The sequence below is a fragment of the Larimichthys crocea genome, unplaced genomic scaffold (assembly GCF_000972845.2).
Source record: "Larimichthys crocea isolate SSNF unplaced genomic scaffold, L_crocea_2.0 scaffold100, whole genome shotgun sequence".
NCBI classification, from domain to species: Eukaryota; Metazoa; Chordata; class Actinopteri; family Sciaenidae; genus Larimichthys; species Larimichthys crocea.
In genome coordinates this window covers 292,449-302,685 of record NW_020851384.1, presented here as the reverse complement: position 1 = coordinate 302,685, position 10,237 = coordinate 292,449, and the positions used below count along the sequence as shown (strand labels likewise).

Below are 10,237 nucleotides of genomic sequence, written 5' to 3'. Positions count from 1 at the left end.
ATTCATTGTCATTTTATCATTCATTGTAATTCATTGTCATTTTATCAGTCATTGTAATTGTACAATATGTTTGTGTTGATTTGTTCTGTACACTGACATCTATTGCACGTCTGTCCGTCCTGGGAGAGGGATCCCTCCTCTGTGGCTCTTCCTGAGGTTTCTTCCACCTTTTTTCCCTGTTAAAGGTTTTTGTGGGCAAGTTTTTCCTCACTGGAACCGAGGGTCTAAGGACAGAGGGTGTCACTCCCTGTATAGATTGGAAAGCCTCAGAGGAAAATGGACTTTGTGACTTTGGGCTGTACAAATACAATCTGATCTGATTTGATTTGATTTAGATTTATTGAACGTGGAACAACGCAGAATGCACCCGAACAACATCACAGCCTGCACAGCCTAACGAACTGAGCTAACAGCAGCTAACATGAGCTAACAGCAGCTAACAAACTGAGCTAACATGAGCTAACAGCAGCTAACAAACTGAGCTAACATGAGCTAACAGCAGCTAACAAACTGAGCTAACATGAGCTAACAGCAGCTAACAGCAGCTAACAAACTGTCTGTTAGCTGCTGTTAGCTGAGTTCGTTAGCCGGGCTGTGCAGGCTGTGATGTTGTTCGGGTGCATTCTGCGTTGTTCCACGTTCAATAAATCTAATTAAGTTGAGTCAATATAACGAGTCATGTGATGTCTGAAACCGTCCAATGAGAGGTGAGTCTGAGCTAAGGTGAGACATTATCTGTGTTGACGTTAGCACGTAACGTTAGCATGCAGAGGTCTCACTGTTCACCTGGCTGAGCATGAGCTAACGTTAGCACGTAACGTTAGCACGTAACGTTAGCTGGATTAGCAGCTGTGAATGTGTTGATCCTCTGATATCAGCTGATCGAGCCTTGTCATCTGCTCTGTGATCAGCTGTTCACTGTGCTGAGGGTGATCATGTTCCTGCAGACAGGAAGTCCAACACACACACACACACACACACAGACACACACACAGACACACACACACACACACACAGACACACACACACACACACACAGACACACACACAGAGTCATGTTTCCACACAGAGGACGCTAATGCTAACCCTGAAAACAAAATGATCCACGTTATGAGGACGACACACAACCCCAGTAATACACACTACAGCTGTGTGTGTGTGTGTGTGTGTGTGTGTGTGTGTGTGTGTGTGGGGTAGGTGTGGCCTCTCTCCCAGGATGTCTCAGTTTAAAGTTGGTTAATAATGGATGCTGTTTCCATGGAGATTAATGAGCTGCAGCTAACCTGCTGTGTGTGTGTGTGTGTGTGTGTGTGTGTGTGTGTGTGTGTTGTGAGGTCAGTCCTCCCCTCAGGCTGTAACACCTGCTGATGTCACTCTGCCTGCATCATCAGTCACATAATCAATACTGAGCGTCCAGAGCAGCAGCTGACATCAGGTGACCTCTGACCCGTTTACAGTCGAAGGTTTTATTGTGAAAGTCTGATCTGTTAAAATAAAATAATAATATATTTTATATTATTATTACTGAGACGAACATCACGACACATCACGACACATCACGACACAACTGAGTTTATTTCAGTGAGGAGACGAAAGAGGAAGAGACGTCTGAGACAGGAAGTTTTATTTTGGTAAATTTAAAGCAGATGTGGTCTGTGTGTGTGTGTGTGTGTGTGTGTGTGTGTGTGTGTGTGTGTGTGTGTTGTTTGGTGTGTGAGAGAGGAGAGATGTGTGTGTTTGTCCACACATTTCTATTCCTGGTGATGCTGACCAGAAAGAACCATCACATTGGCAGCGCCTAATTTGTCCTGAGACAGTTGTTCACGAGTCATATGGGACAGCTGAATCTGATTGTTCAGAGATTTAAAAAAAAAAAAATAATAAAAAAAAAACGTGTAACAAAAGTGGAACTTGAACGCACCACAACGACCAACAAAGGAACTGACATCAACTCAAACATTAAAATCCGAACCAAAAGGAAAGCAACCTACCTGTAACAAGACAAGAACCTGAACAAGAATCTGAACAAGAATCTGAACAAAGACCTGAACAAGAACCAAAGGCCCCGAACAAGAATCTAAACAGAAACAAAGGACATGAAACCAAGAATCTAAACAAGAACCAAAAGACATGAACAAGAATCTAAACAAGAACCAAAGGACATGAACAAGAATCTGAACAAGAATCTGAACAAGAACCTGAACAAGAACCAAAGGCCCCGAACAAGAATTCAAACAAGAACCAAAGGACCTGAACAAGAATCTAAACAAGAACCAAAGGACCTGAACAGAATCTGAACAAGAACCTGAACAAGAAACCAAGCCCCGAACAAGAATTCAAACAAGAACCAAAGGACATGAACAAGAATCTAAACAAGAACCAAAGGACCTGAACAAGAATCTGAACAAGAACCTGAACAAGAACCAAAGGCCCCAAACAAGAATTCAAACAAGAACCAAAGGACATGAACAAGAATCTGAACAAGAACCAAAGGCCCCGAACAAGCATTCAAACAAGAACCAAAGGACATGAACAAGAATCTGAACAAGAACCAAAAGACCTGAACAACAAAAAACCTGAAGAAAAGCCTGATCAAGCACAAGATATGATTCAATTCATAAGGTTACAGCATGGTGTTCCACTGGTTCTAACAGAATATTTTGGATATGATAAGGTTCCTCATGAAGCTTCTCAAGTTTCTCTCTTAACAAACATTCTTTTTAGAACATTATGTAGTAGATAAAGGTTCTATGAGGATGTTCTTCAGTAGATAAAGGTACTTTGAGGATGTTCTGCAGTAGATAAAGGTTCTATGAGAATGTTCTGCAGTAGCTAAAGGTACTTTGAGGATGTTCCGCAGTAGATAAAGGTTCTATGAGGATGTTCTGTAATATATAAAGGTTCTATGAAGATATTCTGTAATAGATAAAGGTTCTATGAGGATGTTCTGTAATAGATAAAGGTTCTATGAGGATGTTCCGCATTAGATAAATGTTCTATGAGGATGTTCTGTAATAGATAACGGTAAAATGAGGATGTTCTGTAATAGATAACGGTTCTATGAGGATGTTCTGTAATAGATAATGGTTCAATGAGGAGGTTCTGTAATAGATAAAGGCTCTATGAGAACATTCTGAAGTAAATAAAGGTTCTATGAAGATATTCTGTAATAGATAAAGGTTCTATGAGGATGTTCTGTAATAGATAAAGGTTCTATGAGGATGTTCCGCATTAGATAAATGTTCTATGAGGATGTTCTGTAATAGATAATGGTTCTATGAGGATGTTCTGTAATAGATAACGGTTCTATGAGGATGTTCTGTAATAGATAATGGTTCTATGAGGACGCGCTGCAGTAGATGAAGGTTCTATGAGGATGTTCCGCAGTAAATAAGTGTTTTATGAGAATGTTCTGCAGTAGATAAAGGTTCTATGAGGATGTTCTGTAATAGATACAAGAAGATACAAGGTTCTATGAGAATGTTTTGCAGTAGATAAAGGTTCTTTGAGGATGTTCCGCAGTAGATAAAGGTTCTATGAGGATGTTCTGTAATAGATAAAGGTTTAATGAGGATGTTCTGCAGTAGATAAAGTTTCTATGAAGATATTCTGTAATAGATAAAGGTTCAATGAGGATGTTCTGCAGTAGATAAAGGTTCTATGAGGATGTTCTGTAATTGATAAAGGTTCTATGAGGATGTTCTGCAGCAGATAAAGGTTCTATGAGGATGTTCTGTAATAGATAAAGGTTCTATGAGGATGTTCTGCAATAGATAAAGGTTGTATGAGGATATTCTGTAATAGATAATGGTTCTATGAGGGTGTTCTGTAATAGATAAAGACTCTATGAGGATGTTCTGCAGTAGATAAAGGTTCTATGAAGATGTTCTGTAATAGATAAAGGTCCTATGAGAATGTTCTGCAGTAGATAAGTGTTTTATGAGAATGTTCTGCAGTAGATAAGTGTTTTATGAGAATGTTCTGCAGAAGATCAAGGTTCTATGAGGACGTTCTGTAATAGATAAAAACTCTATGAGAATGTTCTGCAGAAGATAAAGGTTCTATGAGGACGTTCTGTAATAGATAATGGTTTTATGAGGATGTTCTGTAATAGATAATGGTTCTATGAGGATGTTCTGCAGTAGATAAGGGTTCTATGAGAATGTTCTGCAGTAGATAAAGGTTCTATGAGGATGTTCTGCAGTAGATTAGTGTTTTATGAGAATGTTCTGCAGTAGATAAGTGTTTTATGAGAACGTTCTGCAGTAGATAAGTGTTTTATGAGAACGTTCTGCAGTAGATAAGTGTTTTATGAGAATGTTCTGCAGAAGATAAAGGTTCTATGAGGATGTTCTGCGGTAGATAAAGGTTCTATGAGGATGTCCTGTAATAGATAAAGGTTCTATGAGGACGTTCTGCCCTGTGTGGGGTGCAGCAGTGAAACCGGAGCTCTCGGTGTGTCTGCCGCTCACACTGTAACTTGACTCTGGCAGAATGACGCTGTAGAAAGTCCAACAGAAACTTTCTGTTTTCAGTCAGAACCAAAACAACAACAGAACGCAGAGGAACCACAAACAGTACTCACAGAGTGCTCACAGAGTACTCACAGAGTACTCACAGGAACACAGAGTACTCTGGTGTTCTCCTCAAATAACTCTGTGTTTTTAAATGAACTGATTCTTCAGTCTGACACACAGAACCGTTTAGAGCAGAACTGGATCAGAGCAGAACCGTATCAGAGCAGAACCGGATCAGGTGGTTCTCAGTAGACCCCGCTTTAACTCTGTCATGTTAAATCTGTTAATGAGCCCTGATGACATCACAGGAATACACACTGCATTGTTACTGTGGTGATAATTAAAGATCAGACCTGTGATCAGTGATAAATCATCAGGTGAGTCGTCACCTGTAGGCTCCGCCCCCTCTGACTCACCTCCTTCTCACAGATGAACAGCTGATCTCCTCTCAGAACCACGAAGCGGTTCTTCCAGATCTCTCTGAAGATTCCTTTCCCGCAGAACTTCCGGATCCAGCCGACCTTCTCGGGCTGAAGGTGCTGCTGCGCCGAGTCCTGCGGGCCCTGAAACAGGAAACAGGAAGCTGTCAGAGGAGCCTCATCAGGTTCTGTGTGTTTGTTAAACGTTCTGTGTGTTTGTTAAACGTTCTCTGTATGTTTGTTAAACGTTCTGTGTGTTTGTTAAACGTTCTCTGTGTTTGTTAAACGTTCTCTGTGTGTTTGTTAAACGTTCTGTGAATGTCGGTTTTAGATCAACAACAATGTAAATGTGAGAAACACACACATTGTAACACAACTCAAACACAGTAATACTACAGTAATACTACATTAATACTACAGTAATAAACAGTGGTACATCAAAAAGCAGTCAGATGATTAATTTGATTTAATATCAGTTTGAATGTTTCAAAATAAAATAAATCAGTATTAGTATTAGTTGTAGTAGTCATAGTATTAATCGTAGTAGTCTTAGTATTAGTGGTAGTATTAGTGGTAGTAGTGGTATTAGTCGTAGTATTAATTGTAGTAGTCGTATTAGTCGTAGTATTAATCGTAGTATTAATTGTAGTAGTCGTAGTATTAGTCATAGTATTAATTGTAGTAGTTGTAGTATTAGTCGTAGTATTAATCGTAGTAGTCGTAGTATTAGTCGTAGTATTATTAGTAGTAGTCGTAGTATTAGTCGTAGTATTAATCGTAATAGTCGTAGTATTAGTCGTAGTATTAGTAGTAGTAGTCGTAGAATTAGTCGTAGTATTAGTAGTAGTAGTCGTATTATTAGTCGTAGTATTGCTGGTGTGAGCTTGTGATCTCTGAACTTTGAGTTGTTTGATTTCAGATGATTTTTACTTTGTGTTTTTTTCTCCTGTGAAGTACAAAAACTTCTGATACTCAGAGTATTACTGTGTTTCTGATATTTATATTTATCGTTATTCTGACGTTATTTTAAGGCTGTTTTAACGTTATTCTAACGTTTTTTAAAAGTTATTCTGACGTTATTTTAAGGTTATTCTAACGTTATTTTAACGTTATTCAAACGTTTTTTTTAGTTATTCTGACGTTATTTTAAGGTTATTCTGACATTGTTTTAACGTGATTTTAATATTATTCTGACGTTAAAACAAACGTTATTCTAACGTTATTCTAACGTTTTTTTAAGGTTATTCTTACATTACTTTAAGGCTGTTTTGTTTTAACATTGTTTTAAGGTTGTATTAAGGTTATTCTGACGTTGTTTTAACGTTATTCTAACGTTATTCTAACGTTTTTTTAAGGTTATTCTGACGTTATTTTAAGGCTGTTTTAACGTTGTTTTAAGGTTGTATTAAGGTTATTCTAACGTTATTCTAACGTTGTTGTGTTGTTCCGGTCCTCCGCTCCCTCCGGTGCGCTCCGCTCGTGTTCCCGGGCTGTAACGGGATCTGCTGCCTCTTTAGCCGGCTGAACGTTTCCTCATTAATCTCTGATGATTATTAAACTTTAAACTTTTTAATTTTTTATCTCTAAAACTATTCTAATCGCCGTGCTCTTATTCTGAAAACCGGAAGACGGGTCCAGTCCCAGCTAACGGCCGTTGTTCCCTTCAAAATAAAAGCTTCGGATTAATCCCGGGGCTTTTGTTCCTCGAGCTTCGGTTTCACGTCATAAAGCGGACCGTCACGAGCCGCCGGGGCCCGGTGTCGGTTCCGCTGACACTCACCCGTTTCCCGGAGTTGCTCTTCTTCATGCTGGCCGCTGTCAGGCTGCCGGCGGCGGGATGCTGTCGGTACTTCACCCACTTTCACGGTAACTCCGTTATCCTCACAAAGAGCCGCGGACCGGCGGGAGAGCAGCTCAAAGCGGGTCAGAAACTGTCCAAGTCCGGCGGAGAGGACCGGAGCCTCCGCCTCAGCCCCGCCGCTCCTCAGCTGTTGTCCTCGGTGTGACTCTGCTCGTCGCTCCGCTGCTCCGTGCTGCTGCTGCCGGGCTCCGCTGCGCTCTGACCGGCCAGGAGCCGCTCTGTGAGTCGGTGTCCGGTTACTCCTCCTCCTCCTCCTCCTCCTCCTCCGGACTCCCTGCTGGCTCAGCGGCTCCTCGGCAGCCCCACAGCGCCCCCACAGACAGAGCCCCGGTATAGTAACTTTAATACATGTACATGTAATCAGATTACCTCAGACTGAGAGTAAAAGTACAAATAAAACATTACAAAGAAAATATTACTTCAAATTCTAACAATATATATGATAAAAAATACTGACGACTCTAATCAGCAGCTGAGACCTCAGACCTGGTCTGTGATCCTTGATCCGGATCAGTGTAATCTGGTTCTGAGTGGTCTGGATGTGACCAGATGTTTGACTCATTAAAGTGGGTCAGACCTGCAGATTATCAGATGATCGCCTCATTAAAGAACCAAACAACAACAAGAGTCTGCGGTCATACCAAGACGTGATCCAGGATTGGGAACCAGGACCCACCTGAGGTCCAAGAGCCAACCACAGAAGAAGATCCACAGGGATGATCCACAGGAGAAGAACCACAGGAGAAGATCCACAGGAGAAGAACCACAGGAGAAGAACCACAGGAGAAGAACCACAGGGATGATCCACAGGAGAAGAACCACAGGAGAAGAACCACAGGAGAAGAACCACAGGAGAAGATCCACAGGAGAAGATCCACAGGGATGATCCACAGGAGTAGAACCACAGACCTGATTGGTTGCAGGTCTGTCCGTTGATGTCAGGGCGTGTAAACGTCAAACTAAATTACTAATTAAACTGAAGTGAATTAAAGTTCTTCATGTTGTAAACAGATACTTTGTGTTATTGTACTTTTACTATCATACATGTAGTTTATAAAATAACTGTTGGTCAACATTCACAGTCGTGTCACATCCCTCTAAAACAGTGGTCCCCAACCTTTTCCTAACTGTGGACCGGTCAACGCTTGACAATTTTAATGCGGACCGGGGGGGGGGGAAGAAAATATTAAGTATTAAGTAAAATTTTCTTCTTCTCCTACCAACTGTGGATGAAGTAGTAAGTCCCCCTTTATTATAGTCCCAGTCTAAGTCGAGCGGTCTTTTATTTTGAAACGTTTTTTTATTTCGAAATGACCGTATTAAATAAAACAGAAATAACTAATTACTTCTTGTGCGGCCCGGTACTGATTGATCCACGGACTGGTACCGGTCCGCGGCCCGGGGGGTTGGGGACCACTGCTCTAAAACACATAAACCTGAAACAGGTGCAGCAGCTGACAGACAGCTGACAGGCACACCTGTTGGACTTCTTCTAGTTTTCAAAGTTTCACTGAACAAAGTCAAAACTTCCTCTGTGATCGTAGAATGTTTCTCCTCATTAGTGTCTCTATTAAAAATCAAATTAAATCAAATTAAAAACCAGATTAAAAATGTCAGAACTGTTAATATATCACTTAAAGTTCAACGTTCTCCATTTAAAATATTTAAATAATTTAAAACCCTGTTTGTTTTTTTTAGCAGACATCAAATCTTTGAATCAATCAGCTGATCAGGAAATAAACTTTAATGACATATTTAATGACATTTAATAACATTCATCAAATCTTTAGTCAGAAAAGTACAATTATGTTTCGTCCAGATGAACCAGCTCTAAAAAAGGTCATCGAGTAAGTTCAACACAGATTTAAAAAGCAATAAGCACAAAGGGAACATTAAAGAAACATTCAGGGAACATTCAAGGAACATTCAGGGAACATTAAGGGATGATTCAGGGAACATTCAAGGAGCATTAAATGAACATTCAGGGAACATTAAAGAAACATTAAGGGAATATTAAAGGAACATTAAGGGGACATTCAAGGAACATTCAAGGAACATTCAGGGAACATTAAGGGATGATTCAGGGAACATTCAAGGAGCATTAAATGAACATTCAGGGAACATTAAGGAAACATTAAGGGAATATTAAAGGAACATTAAGGGGACATTCAGGGAACATTAGGGGAACATTAAAGAAACATTAAGGGAACATTAAAGGACCATTCAGGGAACATTAAAGAAACATTCAGGGAACATTAAAGAAACATTAAGGGAACATTTCCCTGTTTCCTATCAGGGTTGAGGTCAGAGGTCAACATGTGTCCTCTAATCTGACCAATCGGGCACTCTCCTCCCACAGCCTCCTCGCGACCTCGTCATCCCGACCCTCTGGAGCTACCTTCTTCTCGGCACAGTCACTGAAAAACACAAAGCAGCTTCTTATGGTGATTTTATGAGGACGTCTCATTGATTTACATCAACCTCCTGCAGGCTGATGCTCAAACCTTCAACAAACCATCAACAAACCTTCAACAAACCATCAACAAACCATCAACAGACCTTCAACAAACCATCAACAAACCTTCAACAAACCATCAAACCTTTAACAAACCTTCAACAAACCATCAAACCTTTAACAAACCTTCAACAAACCATCAATCCTTTAACAAACCTTTATCAAACCTTCAACAAACCATCAAACCTTTAACAAACCTTCAACAAACCATCAAACCTTTAACAAACCTTCAACAAACCATCAAACCTTTAACAAACCTTCAACAAACCATCAAACCTTTAACAAACCTTCAACAAACCATCAATCCTTTAACAAACCTTTATCAAACCTTCAACAAACCATCAAACCTTTAACAAACCTTCAACAAACCTTCAACAAACCATCAACAAACCATCAACAAACCTTCAACAAACCATCAAACCTTCAACAAACCATCAAACCTTTAACAAACCTTTATCAAACCTTTAACAAACCATCAAACCTTTAACAAACCTTCAACAAACCATCAAATCTTTAACAAACCTTTATCAAACCTTCAACAAACCATCAAACCTTCAACAAACCTTCAACAAACCATCAACAAACCTTCAACAAACCATCAACAAACCACCAACAAACCATCAAACCTTCAACAAACCTTCAACAAACCATCAAACCTTCAACAAACCATCAACAAACCTTCAATAAACCATCAACAAACCTTCAACCAACCATCAAACCTTCAACAAACCATCAACAAACCTTCAACAAACCATCAACAAACCTTCAACCAACCATCAAACCTTCAACAAACCATCAACAAACCTTCAACAAACCATCAACAAACCTTCAACCAACCATCAAACCTTCAACAAACCATCAACAAACCTTCAACAAACCATCAACAAACCTTCAACCAACCATCAAACCTTCAACAAACCATCAA

General features: G+C 39.9%; 2 protein-coding genes across 5 annotated transcripts in view; both read right to left on the bottom strand.

Moving 5' to 3' along the window:
* plekho1b (pleckstrin homology domain containing, family O member 1b) overlaps positions 1-7,803 on the bottom strand; it is an 18,833-nt gene extending 11,030 nt beyond the window's left edge. The window contains exons 1-2 of the mRNA XM_027275306.1: positions 6,717-7,803; positions 4,934-5,080 (exon numbers count right to left, since the gene is read on the bottom strand). Of these exons, the coding sequence (XP_027131107.1) occupies positions 4,934-5,080; positions 6,717-6,743 (174 nt within the window). The 5' untranslated portion in view covers positions 6,744-7,803. The remainder of the gene's footprint in view (positions 1-4,933; positions 5,081-6,716) is intronic.
* A 724-nt stretch (positions 7,804-8,527) lies between these two features.
* LOC104937271 (retinol dehydrogenase 13) overlaps positions 8,528-10,237 on the bottom strand; it is a 7,375-nt gene continuing 5,665 nt past the window's right edge. For all 4 annotated transcript variants that reach the window (XM_027275334.1, XM_027275335.1, XM_027275336.1 and 1 more), the window contains one exon: positions 8,528-9,214. In XM_027275334.1, the coding sequence (XP_027131135.1) occupies positions 9,109-9,214 (106 nt within the window). In that variant the 3' untranslated portion in view covers positions 8,528-9,108. The remainder of the gene's footprint in view (positions 9,215-10,237) is intronic.